General features: G+C 45.9%; 1 protein-coding gene across 16 annotated transcripts in view; it reads right to left on the reverse strand.

Moving 5' to 3' along the window:
- Positions 1–217: 217 nt before the first annotated feature.
- Positions 218–19404, reverse strand: part of ncam1a (neural cell adhesion molecule 1a) — a 224924-nt gene continuing 205737 nt past the window's right edge. For 5 of the 16 annotated variants that reach the window (XM_047329369.1, XM_047329378.1, XM_035625761.2 and 2 more), the window contains 4 exons: positions 6496–6703; positions 4789–4905; positions 3484–3957; positions 218–462 (listed from right to left, as the gene is read on the reverse strand). In XM_047329369.1, the coding sequence (XP_047185325.1) occupies positions 342–462; positions 3484–3957; positions 4789–4905; positions 6496–6703 (920 nt within the window). In that variant the 3' untranslated portion in view covers positions 218–341. Of the gene's footprint in view, positions 463–3483; positions 3958–4788; positions 4906–6495; positions 6704–14031; positions 16000–19404 lie in introns of those variants that run through there. The other 11 variants (XM_047329395.1, XM_047329406.1, XM_047329404.1 and 8 more) reach the window with 4 other exon arrangements.

The following is a 19404-nucleotide window of genomic DNA, read 5'->3' on the forward strand; positions in this document are numbered from 1 at the left end:
CTGTGATATTTAAACAAGTAGAAAAAGGAAAGTCAATATGAACTAAGGCATGTGCATGAGGGTGTTGACATGTTCTCCGGTCAGAAGACGCTGCAGAAAGAGACCCACCATTTTAATTTCTTTTCTGAAAAACCCTTTCGTGAAATTTTTTTCCCGATGCCATGGGGTGGTGTTTGACATTGCTCTGAGGTTTCAGTGACTGTGACCCCCCCCCCCCCCCCCCCCCCCCCCCTCAATGAACCTTTATAAAACCAAAAACAAAACCAAAAACCCTACACCCTACCACCCGTCCAACCCCAGCCGCCCCTTTCCTTCTTCTTCCTCCCGGCGGGCGATGGAGATTACGCTTTACTTTCGTTGCCGTTGGCCTGCGGGGCCTCGCTGGGGACCGTCTTCACCTCGGCCGTGGCATTCTTCACCTCCGTCTCGCCTTTGGTGCTATCGTCCTTCACAGTCTTACCGCTGTGGGGGCATGACACAGACACAGAAGCCAGAGCGAGGACCAGAAACAGAGAGAGAGAGAGAGAGAGAGAGAGAGAGAGAGAGAGAGAGAGAAAACGGAAAGGAGATTCTGTTAACAGCAATTCACAAAGTCTTTCTCCCTCGCTCTCTCGGAGCTAAACTGTCTGCTCTGAGCTGCCTTTTGTGTCATTTTTCAAAGAGAGATGGGGGAGAAGAAGAAAAACAAAAAATCTGGGGGGAAAAAAAACATGCAAGATGCTTTGAGGGGAATTTGTTTTCCCTTCCCGGAACCGAATGCATTTCACACATAATGGGATCAAGCTCGCTATCCGCGCCAGACATCAAATGAGAGCACACGGATGTCACAGCTATTTTCCAGGGAACAATGGACGGCGACGTGGAATGAGACAGGGGCCGGTACAGTAGGCACAATGCACCAAGGCATGAAAGACTGAGGCATAACCTATACAACGAGGACGACAATGCACGGGAGGATTACACGCCGCCTGGACGCGGCCGCGGCACAATGGGAGCAGCCTGTAAAGCCATACTTCACTTCGGAGTCTGCACGTGTTAGCACGTGTTCCTCCGTTGGAAACTGTTTGTATCAGCGGGATCTGCTGCTGCCGCAGCTTCTGTTTTGTACAACAAAAGAAAAAAAGCGGCGCGACATCGCACGCGTCGCCCGTCGTGTCACGTCTCTTCTTCTGCCCCTCCTGTGTTATAACTCGCAATTTTTAAATCAATATGCTCCTCTGTCTATATACTGGATCACAAAGTACATCCAACCCTGACAGAAAGTCCTCTCGACTAGATGTGATCTTTTGGATACTCTGGTCTCTCGTGTAGCGGCTGAAGTGCCGCCAACAGCCAACAGGCTGCTCGGGGATGTTGGCACGAATGTGACCTTTCAAAGTTCTCCGGCTAAATTCAGTCGGAATCTGTGAGATTAAGTTCACAGATACAATAATATTGCGGCGTAATGGACTGGTTTAGTCGACAAGTGGTAATGTACCGCATTCACGTAAATCAAACAACCAACTTGCTGAAATGTCAGCGCTTTAAACGGCAAAACTCTTTTTTTTTTGCTGCATTAGCCATCGCTCTTTTGCTCTACATCACTACATTGCTCCACTTCTAACCAGTGCACTTTGACTTGCACCTTTTTATTGAACTATCCAGGCTATTATGCTATTGAAATATTCAAACAAAAAGGCACTTGGGGCGAATCAAAGTTGCACTAATGGAATTGAATTGATCGAAACCTGCTTTTAAAACATTGTATTAAAGGGGACATATTAAGCTTTTGCTCTAGTGAGTTATACATCTTTCCTGTGCATGTTAAAGGTCTGCAACGCTTCGCCAATAGTCCGGCAGAAGCTTCTGTTACGGAAGCGCATAAACCCCCCTAGCGGCTAGTCTGGCAAGCCCCGAATAGGTAAAGCGAATGTGGAGGCCGACACTTCCTACAACTGGCCAATCAGAGCGGACTGGGCTTCATTGGGAGGGAGGGGCCTTAAAGAGACGGGAGCTGAAACCAAGTGTTTCAGACAGAGGCTGGAAAGAGGAGCTGCAGGAACGGATGGTCTGAGGAAAACCAATGTGTTTTCTTAACGTGACAGCATGTAAACCTTCTCAAGCAATAAGCCGAATTAAAATGATGAAGCTGAATGTGAGCATTATATGTCTCCTTTAAATGTGGTCTGTAGCACCATCATCAAATTATCTATGATGATGATGACTACATCATCTGTAGTCTGGAAACTGTCAGATGAAGACAATTCTCCTGTTCTCAAGAGAGAGACAGAGAGAGAGAAAATAGATCCCGAGGAGGAGGAGGGGGTAACGCCAGTCGGAGGAAAATCCAATAAATCCACAAGATGAATGACAAGACATGACAAGAAGGATCACCACTTAGATCAGGCGGAGAGCTGCGCTTCAGTTCTGTCAGGGGGTTATGGAGAAACCTCCCCCCCCCACATGACAAGTTGCATCAAGGTGATGTTGAGCTGACAAGAGCCCCGCTTCCAACTCGCTCTCAACTCCCCATACTTCATCACTGACATCTTCATCTCCGCCACCGGCCGTCCGAGGGAGCCGAGCGAGAGATGAAGGAGAGGGGGAGAGAGAGAGAGAGAGAGAGAGAGGAGCAATTGTCCGTGAGCCCTCCGTGATCCATCTTCTGTCTTAGCTTTCTCATTATCCACACAGGCTGTTGGGAACCAGGAGACATCTGCAAACTCCTAGGGGGCAACTCCCCAAATAATAACCCGCTATAGTTCCAGTGAAATAAAACGGGAATTAAAAACAAGAGAGCAGAGAAAGTCTGAGAGAGTTTGTGAGATTGGGGGGGTGGGGGTTAGATACATCATTCAAATAGAAACAAACAGTTGCCCACAATGATGCGGCAAGTGGTTAATCACATGGCCTGGGGTGAAACATGAAGACGCTGTGCGCTAGAGAATGAACAAGCAGACGATGGAGGTGGGGGTCGAAGAACAGGCATGCAGTGGTGGCATCCCGGGGGGGGGGGGGGGGTAATGATTCCGTGACCCCGCACGGCCAACGTCGGGCGTTCTTGAAAGGAAAAATGTCACCCTTAAAATGTTCCTGCAGGCGATCAAGTGTCAAAAATCGTTGCATCGTTCGCTTCGCCCGGTCCGGGTTGAAATACTTGAACTCGCAGGGGAGAGATTTGCGAGACGCGAAAGCCAATCGGCGCCGAGATTCCCCCCCGACGTCACGAGCGTCCGGCGTCCTGACCTTGTACCGGAAACGGAGGCTACACATACAATTATTGTTTTAATCTAAAAGAGTTGAGCAGCCGTTACTTAACTACGCTTCGCAGTGAAACTGTTCCTGGCAACGTAGCCGACCGGCGCGAAATTGTGCAATGCGCCAAAAAAGCCACTGCATTTGCCTTTTTTAAGGGTGAACTTTTTCCTTTACAAATGATTCACGGGGATGCCACCAGAGGAGAGGAGACCAGTTGAGGAACGTGAAAAATGAAAGTGTTCATACTCAGTTTGAGCCGCTGTGGTCGGGTCTGTGCACGGGGCATTGGGGGACTCCTCGCTCGCGCCGTCTACTTGTGAGTCCTTACTCTGGGCGCCGTCAGGGGCCCTGACCGGCTCACGCTGGCTCTGCGGGCCACGGGCATTAGCCGAGGGCGAGCTGATTGGCTCTGAGACGGGGGGTGCCGGGTCGGAAACGGGGAGAACTTTAGGGGGGTCGCTCAGGTCGACCAGGGGCCCGACATCAGGTTGGGTGCTAGCTGTGGGGGAACTGGACTGGGCAACGGGGTCGCTCTGCGGGGAGGACTTGGGAGGGGCCGCCTTGGTCGGGCTGGTGGTGAGCGTGGTGCTCTCGCTCGCGGGGCTGCCGTGCGCCGCGCTAAAGCTCTCAGTAACTGAGTTAGTGGCAGCGGAGGGGAGCAAGTTTACCACCGGGGAGTCGGTGTCTGCAGCGGCGGCGGCGGCGGCGGCGGCAGCGGGCCTGTTTGGTGGGGAGGAGCAGGACAAACAAGAAAAAGGAGAGGGAGGGAAGGGGAAGAAGCGTAGAGCCACCGGGAAAGTGAGGGAAAGAAAGAAAAACCAGGGGACGTCAAAGGGGTAAGAGGGGGAGTGCACGTCAGGGCATAAACAAGGCAGAGTGAGTTCTACGGTGCCGCGGTGAAAAAGTAAAAATCTACAAAATCAACATGTTAGCAACGGAATTTTTGTGGAGGGGTAAACCAAAATAGAAATGATAATGCGACAGGAAACTACACAAAAGAACGCAGGACTTGCAGGATTAGGAAGCCGATGTGCTAAAAAAGACTGAGGAGAAGGTGGTGTTTGTTGGTCTGAATCGGTTTCTATACGATTCTGTGAAAGTCAAAGAACCATAACTGACCCGATACATAAATGTATCGGGTCATTTGATAGCAAATTTAAAGTTTTGTAACTTTTGGGCATCTTTATTGTAAATGACATTTAATCTAAATGAATGAAAAGTCTACAAGTAAAACAGACAGGAACTGTTTGACTATGGTTTGAGGTTTTGAAAAATTTGAAACCATTAAATATTCCACGTCGTGTTTTTGACCCTGGCAGCAAAATAAAACTGAATTTCACCGTGTAGGTATTATCCTGTGTGTACAAATGAGCTCACTAAAAACTTTTACCTTACTATTACTATTACTACATTTTGGATTGATCAAAATGATATTTGTTAGAATATTTTTTCACAAATCCGATTATTTGATTCACTGCTCCATCAAGCTGCCGCAAAGAGAGTCTCCTAAATCTGGGGGGGGGGGGGGCGGTTGTTCCTCAGCCTACTCACTCAGGCTCCGTCAGAGGCGTGGTCTCATTGGGCTCCGTGGGACCCCCTCCTTCTTGGTTTGGGACGGGCTCTTCCTCCGTTCTCACCTCAACAATTGGCTCCTTGGACTCGTCTTTCCTGTGGGGAAAAATGGCGTTTAGCGTGCTCGTTCGCCGTCAATTTGTGACGGGCTCACCGTGGAGCGCGGACGCGCCGGGCCAGGCGGCTGGCGTTATCACACGCTGACACGCCTGTACCACCCCACCCATGTGGTAAAAGGAAAAAAGGAATCTATATGGAGAAACACTCTGGTGATCAGAAGCACTGTAAAACAAGAATGATTTGTTAATGAGTTGAAACATGCAAACAACGCGGGTACACAGTCCTTTGAGCTGTCAAACACGGCAGCGTCTGAACATCGCACCTTCCCTCGGGGGTGGGGGGGGGGGGTCCTTGTCTGTTAGGATCACACCGCTCGCTGATTGAGCTGAGCTTCGGAGCTGCAGCTGCTGGTGACATGTTTAGATCTGAAGGTAAGATGTCGACTCTGAAAATGCATTTCATGGCTCGCTCTCCATAAATCTGATTCACGTGAGCTGTTTGGTTTGAATATTTATGTTGCTGTGCTGCGTTTCTGACGAGCAACGCTGGCATGATGGCGGACTACACAATGAAAATGGGAACAAAGGCTAACAAGCATTTCAACACAATTAGAAATTTACAAGGGTAATTTGTTGAATACTGTACTGTGTGTATTGTTATGTGAATACTTGCTATGCAATTTAAATGTAATATGCAAATTCAGTAGTTGGAGTTAGTCACTAAATAAGCAGAAGTCGAATGAATGAGGTGAATGAGAGCTGCTGCAGCTGAACTCGGCTGGACGTAATTTATTTGTACCATCAAAATGATCCAAGCACAGGAAGTTGTGAAGGGAAACGTTTTTCCCCCCCGACTAAATATTATATATTGCCAACAGTTTCCCCACTGATAAATAAATCTCCTTTATCTGCTTCAATTCTGGTTCGACGTCTTGGGAAATATACGCTTTCTTGTTCCAAACTCGCAGCCAACAAAGATTAGAAGAAATAGATACACAACATATTTAGCCTTAGATTAAGACAGAGACGGGGCGGAAAAAGAAACTGCCGGCTGACAGCACATCTGTTTGAGGTGAACAAAGGGCTAAAGTTTGCTGCAGCTACTAATATATTACTGGATATTGTTAGCTCACAAGATTAAATCAAAAATTTACTACAGTATATCCACAAAGTCTTCTGGATACTAACTGCTCTGGAATCAGAAGCAAATCTTAAGTGCAATAAGATGAAACTGTTGTAAATTCATTATCAGATCCTTTTAAGAGCCACATTTGATCATTTTTATGTATTTAATTGTTTCACTTATTATATTTATATTATCTGTTTGCACATCCAGAAGACACAGAGCAACACTGGCATTCATTTGGAGTAATGTTAGTGTTCACCTGATACATTTTAGACCAATAGTTGCTCTCTTTTTAGCTCCGCTTTTGGTCTCCACCACCAACTCCTGAGAAACAAAATAATTTTGGAAGGGCTGGGTTTACCAGAGCCTTTTAAAAGAAAAAAACTTTCTTTTAACAATTTGATACACTGATAATAATAAAAAAATGTTGATCACTGCAGCTCTAAATACATCACAAATAACGTGTCATGAACTGCTGAGCGATGGCACATGTTCACTTACGTGAAAGCCGCCTTGCCCTCCTCAATGTCTTTGCTCTTGGCACCGGGGCCGGCCTTCCCACAGAAGTTGACAGCGATGCACATGAGGAGTCCACACTTGTTGAGGAAGTAGCAGGTGACGTCTACGCCCACCAGCAGCAGGAAAAAGACCACGATGAGGATGCCCACGATGGCTCCGGTGCCAAGGCCTGAGCCCCCGTCCACGGCGTCTGGAGGACAAGGACAGGGAGAGGGGACACGCAAGCACAACAGGCGAGAAAAGAGGAGAGGGAGGAGTTTGAAAAGGGTTTAAGATGAAGGACAGGGGACAGAGAGAAAGTTATAAAGAGAGAGAGAGGAAGAGAGAGATGATGAGGAAATGCAGTCAAGCTTTTAATACACTGCTTCAGGGTTTCAGTTGTCAAGACCTCAAGTGTGTCGCTCTATTCAGAGGGAATCTGGAGGTGAAACATGTCAGAGCCGCAACGAAACTAATATGCTTAAACGCAATAAGACCATCATTTTCACTTTCATAGCAGCCACTGGAGTTTTGCTCTTGAAAGTCATCATGGCAGACACACTTGAGCCGTTCAATTTCAAACTCAATTGCAGAAGATTTAAAAAACACACTGCATCTAAATTAGTACGCGAAGACAAACTGGATCCACAAAACTCTATGATTAGTGATTATACAACATACAAACACATATTAAAGCCCATTAATGCTAATCCATTTGCTTGTCACAGGGCTCATTTGGCCCTACCATAACAGGTTTTAATAAATTTAATGACTTGACTATTGGCATTTCTGATATGAAAACCATGTCAATCCATACAGTAGTTGTCAGGTCATTTTTGTGTACGAGAAAAAGCCTTTGGGGATCACCAACGTTTTTCTCAATTTCTCAAAGTCATCGTCTCCTAGAAATTACAGTTATAAACCAGTAGTGTTTTAAAGGGAATCATGATGGCATCTGTTGTTGGGGGGTGCTGCTACAAAAGTAAAAGTAATTTCTGGGTGACAGGGTAGTTAGGATACATCATCTGCAAATGTTCTGCCAAACAGTATTAATGTTGTTTAATGATCATTAAACACTTTGAAATACTGTTGTGGTATTGCTAAGAAGGTTTGGCTATTAATTAAGCCGTATTTCAAAAATGGGGGAATTCTTTTTTTTAATCCTTGCTGCATTAAAGTGATGTCAGAAAAGTTGGACAAACTTTCCTTGGAACAAACAAGCAATGGTGATTACTTATAGACGACATGGTTTTATATTAAGAAAGAAAGTCTTGCAAACTCATTCTTACCCAAGATTTTCAGAGGCAGACCACTGGAATCTACCAAATTGTAATTATAGTCAACCAGAAAGAAATATACCACAGAAAAACAATAGTGTCGTAACAATGGTAACATATTTTTTTCCTTGGAATCAATATAGGTTATGCGGTTCATAAGCCCGCCGCTTATTTACCACCTTTACAAAGAGAAATACCAAACTAATTTCATGATACATTCTCACAGTTCCCCCCAATCTCTTATTTAGTTTCCAAAAAGCCAAAAGGTTAAACCGGGTTATCTGAGCAGTTATTAATCTCAACACATGCAGGCAGTCATCACATTTCATTAATTTCCACTTTGTGGGCAAAGTGCAAATGCAGGTTGTTTTCTCACACAGATTATTGTACATGCACATGCAGTTTTACAGACAGGATGGAATAAACAGGATTTGGGGGGGTCCAAGGCAGTTCAGGCTTTGCGGCTTTGCATTTCAAGAATGGCTTTTTTTTGACTCTCATCCCTCGTTCTGGCAGTTGATGAGATTATTTGTAAATCCAGACTAATGACTGACAGACAAATTTCCATCTTTGCATTCAAGCTGAACGTGCTCTTTGACAGGAAAAAAAACAAACCCACAAACAAAAAACCAAATCCATGGAATGTTTGATGATGACCTCAGCCACTTTCACAATTTTTTTTTTAAATGGTTAATTACAGTTGATGAGAAGTGATTCAACCATTTTTTGATCCATGGGATGGATCAAAACGCAAGCTACTTACCACAATACTTCAAACAGGAAAACATTTGTACTGCAACGCTCACACATTGACTAAGTGTTCAATGAATGTGCATAAATACCAGTATCAGTCGGAGTAGTAGTAGCATGTTGTCTCTCACAAGTCATTATCAGATGGATGTTGTTTACGTACTCTGCATGAGGAAGTAATTCCCAGAGAACATTTCACCAAGTCATGGTAGATCATTTATGTTATACGCATAGACTGTAAATAAAAAAAGGACGACGTGGCAGCTCCCCAAAAGTGAAGCCAAAACATCTTGATCGCCCCCCGGTGGCTGGGCTGCAGTATAGCTCACAAGCCCCGCCTCCTCCATGTTAGGAGATGGGACATGGACAAAACTAAAGAGTCAAAGTACACGTTACATAATGTTTTCTCAAAGATGGTTTCTGTCTTTTTAGGTAAACTGTATCACACTGATGTATGTTCGTGTAATTTTTCTGGTAAGTTTGGCTTCAATTAGTAGTATGATGAGATATAAATGTGGTTAAACGTCATGACTGACAGCTGAATGAAACGCGACTGGCTGATCGGCGGGATTGCGTAACCCATAACCGATATGTTTTGGAAGGAAGTTCGAGACACGTCATCCATCTATATACAGTCTATGGTCATACCACAGAAAACTAAGAAGGTGCTGATGGTCACAATACTTTAGTTTGAAGTACTTTTCCATAGTTTAGTGGAATTTGAAACAACTACTGCTTCTATTTAATGGTGGGAAACAAATTATAAGTTCAGATGGTTTTTCACCAGGCTGTTGAGGGAACATCTGCTAAATCTTACGCAGAATGCCCGTCTGAGTGCTGGTTGAGTCTTTGATAATTGGAATTCAGCCTCTACAGCGGGCGACGACCTTGATGTTGTCACATGAAAGGAGGCAGCATCAAGGTAGAACCAGACGCAGGCTTGGCTTTCAAATGTTCCTCAAAAGTCTTCACATCACCACGCATCTCCCCATATTATTAATGAGATCACCGCAATCGTCGGCAAGCGAGGCACAAAACCCGTGTCCGATCATCACAAGCCATTGCCTGTTATTAAAGGATATAGCGGTATATTCCTCAACAGAGCCCTGCAATACCAGTCTTTTCAGAATCCAATGAGACAGAAGGACTTTTTTTAAAAGCAGCTCTTGCATCGGTTACCGAGGTCATGAGGCAAGCAAAGACGGAGGGCCGGCGTTTGCAAAGGATCAAGGGCTCTTCAAACTGTCTGAGGAGAATGGGACCACTTTGCACTTTGAGGCACCGTGTGCGAGTTTTGTGTGAACGGATTCTATCCACAAACCTGACGGTGGGAATAAGGGCGAGAGAACGGCGGCACACAAATACTGCGTTATTGCAGTTTGGCACCAACGAATCATCAGCACGAACCCGCGCGGCCTCGCCAACGCTTTGCAGCGTATTTTTTTATGAAAAAAACACAACAGCGAGCAAGTAAATAAAATAAAAACCATCTGCGTGCTCAGGTACAGCTTCAAGAGGTGCAGCCTCGTTCCTGTTCTCATTACGGGGGATTAATGGTGCTGTTAAGTTTAACCACGGCTTGGTTTTATTTACATGCCGCAATTCATTTTTCACTGGTCCAGTTCATGCCACATACTCACGTGAAGTCTCCCGACCTAACGAGGTGACAGGCGGAGCCCGAGCGCGCCGCCAAACGCGCGGCCGACACAAATTAGGGGGGCGAGCGACAGCCGCGCGGTCCTCGCGGCCTTCCAGGTGAATCCTGTCGACGGCGCCGTGAGGACAGACACGGTGGCACTGTGGGATTTTGCGATGAATGACGATGTGTTTTTTTTTTCTTTTCCAAATGAGTTTTTTTTTGTTTGTTTTTCACGCGCCTCAAATACGTTTGAGTTTGTCCGAGACGTTTAATTTCAATTCGCCGTTTCCCACTGGCGTGCCAATTCCTCCATTCTGCTTTGACGGCTGTAATGAGAGTAGCAGGAGTGCGCGCCAGCTGTGTGTACTTGTTCGTAGGTGACTAAAGTGTGGCGGCAGTCAACACTTGTTTTCCCCTTCTGCCCGTGGCTTCATTTGCATTTTAACAGGCACAATCAATCATGTGGCATGTATTCAGGGCCCCGGGCTGCGGGGCTGCTCGCCACCGAGCGTTCACCGGGAGAGAGCACAAGAGAGCACAAGTCCACTGCACAAACATTTCTCTTTACAGGCTTGTCAGGTACAGTACCCAGCCCCCCCCCCCCCCCCCCCCCCCCCCCCCCCCCACCAGAAGAGTGCTGATAACAGGCTGCATGTGATAAGCCTCAATTTCACGGAAAAAACACACATTGCCCCTGGGAATCAATAACTGGTGAGCGTCCAGCGCTGACAAACTGCCACATTTGCGGACCAGTTGCGCTGATGAAAGAAACCCTTCATATTGGCAGTTAATGTACATATCATTACAGCCCTGAGAGATGCATTCAAACAATCGGCTATTGATTGGGATGCACAACGCCGGGTGGGCTTTATATTTAACCTCCAAAGAAAATAAATCTGCCTGAGCCATTGGCGCCTGAGTGTATTTAAACACGCGGCGGCGCGAGTTTGTGTAGACAGACGCGCGCTTTGATTAAATTCAATTCAATCTAGTTACTAAGATAATAAATATGTCGGGGTGGATTTGAGGAAAATCGGTATACAATCCATCATCAAACGCGACTACAATTGACAGGTGACGGGTCGGTGCAGGAATGTGAATTCAAATCTGACTTCGACTGTTCATTAAGCCGTAGAAGAAGAATCTATTTCAATATAATTCATTTCAACATGTTTTCCTTCGCCCTTCTCTGAGCATTGCACTGTTTTTGATTTGGCTCAATGGAGTTTCTCCATGAGCAAGTCCCATGTCTGCGTCCTCCATCGGCGCTCGGCCACAGTGTGGCACTGCACCACCGTTCAAATCAACAGCAACTTCAGCTTCTTCTTCGTCTCCTTCTTTGTTTTTGTTTTGGCACGAGGAAGCTGGAGTGATGCTGACAACTGAGTCGGACTCCGTCACGGACCGATTAAGATCTTTTGTAGAATTCTTCATGCAGGAAGTTGTGTGCGTGCGTGTGTGAGTGTGTGTGTGTGAGAGAGAGAGTGTGTGTGTGCCTGTCTGGTTGGAATTGTAGGCATTCAAATTAATATTTCAGCAACTAGTGATGCAACAAACGAATGCAACCTGACGTGTTTCGGTAATAAATAGCCACGTTGTGGAAAATGACAGCGATAAAAGACGCGGGAGACACTGGGGGGGAACATTTGTGAATCGCAGAGTTAATGCAACTTGCCGCTTCATTTCCCACAACTCTGCCGATCTGATCCCATGACATCGATCAGCGCGGCGTGGCCAACGAGAGACATTTGGACTCTCGCGGTTCTCTGCATGCAGCGGGTGGCTGCGAGGGCAACGTCCTGTTTACGTGCACCGCGCGTCTGACGCAAACATTTATATGAAGATGCCGATTAGTGACAAAGTGAAAGAGCACTTTGCTCCGATCGGCACCGCCATTAATCGCCGAGCGCCCATGAGCAACGGAGCGGGGCCGACGAGCGGCGGAGAGCGCCTCGGGGGTGTCGTAAAAACTCTTACTATCTCTGCGACAGGGCCTAGTGGAGACGGAGAGGCGGTGCCAGGGATGATAAACCCCCACGAGCACCAAATCTCGCATTCGATCCCGGCCTGGGGAAAGGAGGACAGGCCAAGGAGGCCGCGGCTTAAAAGACGGAAACTGCCCAGGGAAGGAAAATATCTATATGGGTTTGTTTTTTTCCAATCCCTTTTTCGCCCGTCTTCGTATTCCTGTGTGGGTCAACAAGATTTGACCACATAACAAGGGCGTTTCTGTGCCTCCAGGTGTACGAGGTGAGCCAACATGTTTCCCGGTGCCCGTACGTCGAGAGCCACCTCCATACGCACTCACCTCAGCGCCCCCGTCAGAGTTCACAAATCAGAATCGGATTGTTTGGAATTGAAGGGGCTCCTCGCGTCAAACGCTTCGGACGAGACCTTGAAAGTTTCCTGCTCTTGAAATTGGTGAAACCCCCCGCGACGCATGTCGCTGATTAGCAACCGACGACGGGAAAAACCGCCGAGAGACGAAATACGCCACGGCGCCACCGCGAGCACCGTGCGATTTGCGATTACACTCAGCCGCAATTCTTGATGGATTAACGAAAAGAGAAAACGCATCGGGTTTGGTTGTCCGCCCTTAAAAAATAAGAAAACCATCATGGAAAATGCACCAATGCTTTATTAATTCTCTCACATTGAACCGTTGATCACGGCCGCAGGTGACGTGAGTCTCCTCGTGTTTTCATTGCATCTCCTTCACCCCTCGTGACTCGGCGGCGGCGCCACGCGGAGCGGCGTGCGGAGCGCGGAGCGGCGTGCGGGAACAAACGTCGGAAACAAACGGAAACGGTATGGAGGGCTTTGAGGATCTTATGGCCTTCTTTTGTTTTTTGCACATCGGTTTTGGGTTGGTCCAAAAATATTGACAGAATCTGTTGTTTGATCGGATAAGTTTTCATTCAGCAGAAGAAAAGACGACTCAGTGGACCATGTGAATTGTAACATTCTCTTTCAGGAGCGAACAATCCATTCATCGGCGAATATTTCGCTCGGAAGCTAGCGGCGCAAATTGCACAAATGATTGCACCGTGTCTACTCGCGCCTTCGCATTGACGTAGCGTTTTGGACCTCATCGCGTGGGAAACTGGCTTCACGTTGGGCGCAAAGTGGTTTTTCAACGGCTTTAGAGGGCACTGAGAAGCCGCGCCACCCTGCCTGTAGGGGGCGTCGGGTCAGGAAAGTGATCTTTGTCGTACGTGTTCGGAGGCCTCGTCGCAATAACATTCATAGTCATGCGATTTCTCTGCCGTCTTTTGATCGCGTTCGCTCCGTCGCTAGTTTACGACCAAATTTCACCGACAACACTGACACGTCGCTGCTGCACATTGGATTTGTTCCAGCGTTTCGCCGGTTGCATATTAAAATATGTCGTAAAGCCACAGATGCCGGCGGTGTCGGTAATGCTCAAAAGAAGCCGTAGTTTTCTAACACTATACCACGTCACTTTGGTATAGCCCACTAATTTTTAGACTATGTTTTAGAAAACACCTCGTTAAAAAAATGGTAAGAGGAGCTCGGCTGCAGCTCGGAAGTGGAATTAGAAGTTTTTAGTTTAAAAAAACAGAATAAAAAGGAGAATTGCAAAGCCTCGATACAACATTTGAGTTTACCATTTGCTCTTTCTTTCCTCAAAATGCATCTTCAGTCGGTCTGTAGCCGGGCATTCGAATCTTCTGGGTTTAACAGTCACGTGTGGTGTGAATGCAACACTGAATGCAGAATACAGACATTTTTTGCTCAAGCTCCAGAGGAGAAGGAAAAAATAAAAGGGGGCTGAACGTTGCTTCACAATCCGTCAGCACATGTCAGTATGTACAGAAACACAGCTAAAGCTGCAGAAAGCCATTACTGTCATGAAAAAAAGAAAGAGATTTTTATTTCAACCCTACAATGGTTACATGGAAATACACTGATATGTACTTACAAAAAATGTCTCAAGAGAATAAAATAATTTCACATAATTGAAAATGATGTCTTTTTTTTTTGTTTAGATTCTTTTTTTTGTGTGTGTGTGTGTGTGTGTGTGTTTAACAGCCGTTGCGTTTGTGTCGTCTTCAGACATTTTCTCTGCTTTCGGGTAAAAAGAGAAGACGCACCGTCAAAGTAACAGCTGATTTCTCGCGTTTTACCGAAGAATCAGTTGGAAAACAGACTATGTACACTGTCACAAAACATGATTAGTTTCCCTCGCACAACCCCTCTTGACAAGGCGGTGACATAACGGTGCCATTTGAAAGTGAGCATAATATATGATAGCGACAGGTGGTAAGGTGTGATGAATACTCTGACCATAATCGATACTAAATTCCTCTGCAAATGTTACCTTTCCTCATTTTGTTAAGCACGACTTCTCAAGCTTTTGTCGTCGTCCCCCCCCCGCCCCCCTCCCCACAAAAAAACAGAAAAGAAAAGAAAAGAAAAACGAAAATTAGGCACGGCATTTGCACTCACCACTGAGTTAACACATTCATAATGCTCGACTGGGGCACCTCAAAGCAGCTGCATAGCACATTCATGAACACCGGATCATGCCTCGTGTCAGCTCTCATGCAGTTTCCATGCTTATATGTCATTTGTGACATTTGTGTCTGTCGGAAAGGCAATGAATTCCAAAATAAAAGTCTCTTAGCAAATGCCTTTTTTTTCTGGTTAGAACACTGCAGAAAAATAATTAAACAGGGTACGGTTATCGTTGTATTTATCGCCCCCACTCCAGATCACATCGAGGCATTGTGAATGTGCTAACTGCACCAAAACCAAAGTGCCAACACTTTGTTTATCTCAAAGGAGCAGCCACGTCCATCTTGTAACATTGACAAAACCCCTCTAAAAAAATGTCAGTTTCTGTATCTTTTCATTTATAGACATGGGGAAAAAAAAATATTGGAAAATATGACCATAATCTAAATCCCCAAAAGTTGAGAATGATGCAAGTACCGAGCACCCTGTAATAACATCATGAAACCAATGTCGCGACTGTTCATCCAAGGACGCTGGAAGTAGGGGGCGCTGTAGGGGCTGCAGCAGCCCCTACAGGGTAGGGGTTGTAACTGCAAGGCAAATACGTTGACTTAAAAGAAGCCATCAAAAAAAGACAAAACCTTTCATTTAATTTCCTCAGAGTAATATTTTGAGGTCAGCAGAGTAGTAGGCCGAACCGAAGTAGACCTCCTTGAGATGTCTCCCTGTCTACAACACCTCGCAATTACCCCACCTCGGTGTTCCATACTTGTTCGCCGGTGTGTAAAAGTCACACCGTACCACAGTTTAAAAATAATATTTGATCTTTGAACAATTAGTGTATTTTCTGTGCGGCCTATTGGATGCTCAATTGAAGAAACGGGACGTAGCGCTACGTGCGAACTGAAAGGATCGCAGGTTTTAGTGGCGCTAATTATTTCGAGATAGGTCTCAAAAAAGATTCTCTGATTTCTTCAATTGTCCTTAATCCAGGTTTTTCTGCCTGCTGTATTGGAAAATGTTCTAAAACTGGTACAAACCATTGTTGGCCGTTCAAATTAATCAACAATTAATTGAATAAAATGGAATAAAACAGAATTATTCAGACTCGGCACCCCCCGATGTCGACTTCCAGCGTCCCTGTCTTCATCTTTTTTCTTTTTTTTTTATTTATCTTGTGTGTGGCTGCACAAGGGTCAAAAGGCATAGAAAGCAAAGGGGTCAGAGCCCAGAGATCTCGAAAAGGCTCAGACGTTCCTCAATCTCCTCGAACAAAATCAGTTTATGAGAGCCAGTGCACAGAGAGCGTGGACAGCAGAAGCGCCGCCAGACTGTACGTCACACTCTGGCAACCGAGGGTGGCTGAGGTTGTTCATCAACAATACACACATATGTCCATATCCATACAGCAATACGGTGTGACAAGAAAGAAAGATCATAATAATAATCATAATAATAATAGTAATAAAGGCACAAACAGGGAAAGAAATTTGTGCGTATGGCATGGTCATGGTCCACAGGTGCCCAAGAAGATCACACATGGAGACAGGAAGAGGACAAGGAGAAAGAAGGAGGCAGGAGAAAAAAGAGGGAAAAGAGGGAGAGAGAGATAGAAAAAATAGGTCAGAAATACAGAAACACAAGTCTGAAAGGTTATTAGAGACTCAACTTAGGAATCAGAAGAAAACAAAAAGAGGGGAGTCTTGAGTTAGAGGACCAAAGTAATAAAAAGAAGTCGTAGCATGTTAGTAGCACGGCAAGTGACACGTGGCTCATGGCGGGCACGGGTGGAAGGTCACAGAGGTGAAGAGGTGAAGGTGATGGGGAGTGACAACAGAAAGGGAGACAGTTCAAGCACACTGCGCGGTCCCGGCCTCCGTTCTCGCCCTTGGCCCTCAACGAGTAGAGTTCATTAAATCAGCCGGCGGTGCGGACCAGCGGCCGAGCGTGGGAGAAGGTATAGAGGACGACCTGGACGCGAGGAAACACATCCACGCGCGTCAAGCTGTTATCTCTCCCTTGTGTAATGGCCAGCGGTGTGAAAAGACGGCGTCCCGCGGTTTGCACGCGTGGCACGGAGAAGGCTCCACAGTTTTCTCCAGCCGCCGCCATCGCACCACTGGTCATGACAGGGAGAGCGGCCCATGCAAAACCACACATCCAAAAAGACAAAAAGCTGGTTATGAAGCTCAAGTATATGACATGGATGACGGTGTGATCTCATGTGTATTAAAAAACTGCAAAAAGTTAATAGCTGGGGTTTTTTTCGGGGGGGGGGGGGGGGATGGTAGTTAAACTCCGACGTCAACCTTAGCCGGGGAGATTTGGATGGATCAGTTAATCGACACCTGTCACTTTTGCGTCCGTGTTTATTTTGACGCGTGCTTCCTGCATGATGATGATGATGATGATGATGATGATGATGATGGCGTTTTTTTTTTTCTCTCTCCACAGCTGGGCAACATTTTGTCCTTCTCCTGCAGAGGCACGCAAACGCTGCCCAGCTGTATCTGCAGAGGGTCGAATCGAGTGGAACAGAAAGAATTGCACCAGGCCAAATGAAATAAAGTTGTTTTGTTTCTTTCGGGACAGATTAACAGATTCAACTGATCCCTTTTCCCGACGGAGAGGTGACTCGACACTGAGCTCCTTCGCCCGGCAACGCATCCGAATGGCTAAGATCACTGTGTTTTGTGCGGTATTCTGCGTGTGCGTGTCCGCTGTCTGAGCACGTACACGGAAGGAAAAGGAGAAAATGTAACCAGACTGAAACTCAACCTTGAATCAACACTGCATTCACAATTTGCGTCACAGTGCCAATTTGGCGCACGGAGCCAGAATGAGTTCTTTTCTTCTTTTTTTTTTTACAACGGAGCAGCTGTTTTAGGCCCACGTTACCCCGAAACAGCTGTGAAACCTTCTGAAATCAAATGCAGATGTTTGCTGCTAAAAATGGACCTCGGTAATTTCCCATGTGCCTTGAAGTGAAGAAAGACAGAAAATAAAAAAAAACCCAGGCAGCAACTTGGAAGAAATATATATAAAAAAAAAACACTAAATCAGAAAACACTAAATGAAAGTAATTACGGGAATCAAAGGGGGGACCGACTTGGATGAAGCCCATGTGAACGTCTACGCTGGGAGTGTCACGAGTGATCCAAACCTCCCACTGCTATGTGGCTGTGGCCCAGCAAGCGCATGGAACAGAAATGAACTGGTTCTGTCTTCATGTGCCGTGCACCGGCAGGCGGAGCCGTTTGGGGGCCTCCCAGTAAAGAACAGACGAAATGAATCCAGTCGGAAGTGGCACCATGCAAAGACTGTAAGGGCTGCGTCCCCACCTCACTAGGCCACACACACAACACACACACACACACACACACACACACACACAACACGCATGACACACCCTAAAGACTGTGAGAGCCCACTGAACCTGGCGGTGGAAGACAAAGATGGAGGATGGCGGGAAGAATAAAAATGAATTCAAAACAAAGAGGGAAAAAAAAAACCACAAAAAAAACGATGACAGTGTTTGTCGGAGAGTTCAATGAAATATGTAAAACAGAGACAGGAGAGTTAATTATGAATGGAAAATAAAAACTTTTTTTTTTTTTTTACTGCACGTTATAAGTGAATACTAAATCTGTCTATTATCTAGGTTTTACATTTTGGGGTTGGAAATTGTTTCCTTTGAAAAGCTGAAATGGTCAATTTTAATTTGATTTATTTAGGTCCTCATTCATACTTGAATAGTCATAATCATAATCAAAGTGCTTTTTAGTCCTAATTTATGTATTTGAGGAAGATATGTCCCAATTGTCTGTCTGTATTGTCACTTCCTGCTGCGGGAGCTTTCCTTCCATTAAACCACTATTTGAAGGTGTTATTCTATACATTTTCCTCTAAAGCTGTTTTTTTTTTTTTTAGATATGAACTGTGGAAAATGGCCAGAAAATCGGATCGGGCCATTTTCCCGGCGAGGGGCGGAGCCTCGGTAGAGCGGCCGCTCGCGCGCCGCCAATCATCTGCTGGCTGTCCTGCTGCGTTCTCGCTCGGACATCTTCACGGAAAATCTTTGCGAGGGCGCCGGCAGGAGAAGTTTCCAGAGAGTGTCCCCACCGACGATTGCGTTTCACACATAGCGACTGAAGCACCGTCGGCGGCTCTGAGCCCCAAACTCATTTGTCGAGCACGTAAATGTTTAGCAACAAGTCCCCCAAAAAAAAAAGAATACCCGTAGTTTTTCTTATTATTAAAAAAAAGACGCCGACTAATCTCCGACAACAGCCCGGGCGCCGACGTCTTTAGCAGGCATTATTCAAACGGGAGCATTTGTGGAGGACTATTTTCAGCCGCAGATTAGTTTTGGGATTTAGGGGCATTATTACGGTATTGTGAGCTTTACCAGGTTCATTTATTTTCTGTCTCTCTCTCAGTTATTGTAACCGTAGTTTATTCAGGCTGCTAGAAAGAACTCGGGATATTTGCAAACTCTACTTGTTTAACAAACGGGGCCATTCTGGAAATCTGTCTTTCGCACATTTCCTCCGCCGCTCGCAGGCGACGTAATCGAACACGTTCAACCTCCTCGTCACAGTCGAGTTTCCATCGTGGTCTTTAGGTTGTGCCAGAATATTATGGTGCATTGCTTTGCCTTGAGGACATGGGCCAAAGTTAACATTATGTTTTCACACTTCTGTTAATAAGTAGGTAATTCTATTTCTTTTTTGTGTAATTTCGCCAGATTCTTTCAGGTTCGCTCGA

Source organism: Scophthalmus maximus, chromosome 2 (assembly GCF_022379125.1).
Source record: "Scophthalmus maximus strain ysfricsl-2021 chromosome 2, ASM2237912v1, whole genome shotgun sequence".
Classification (NCBI taxonomy): Eukaryota; Metazoa; Chordata; class Actinopteri; order Pleuronectiformes; family Scophthalmidae; genus Scophthalmus; species Scophthalmus maximus.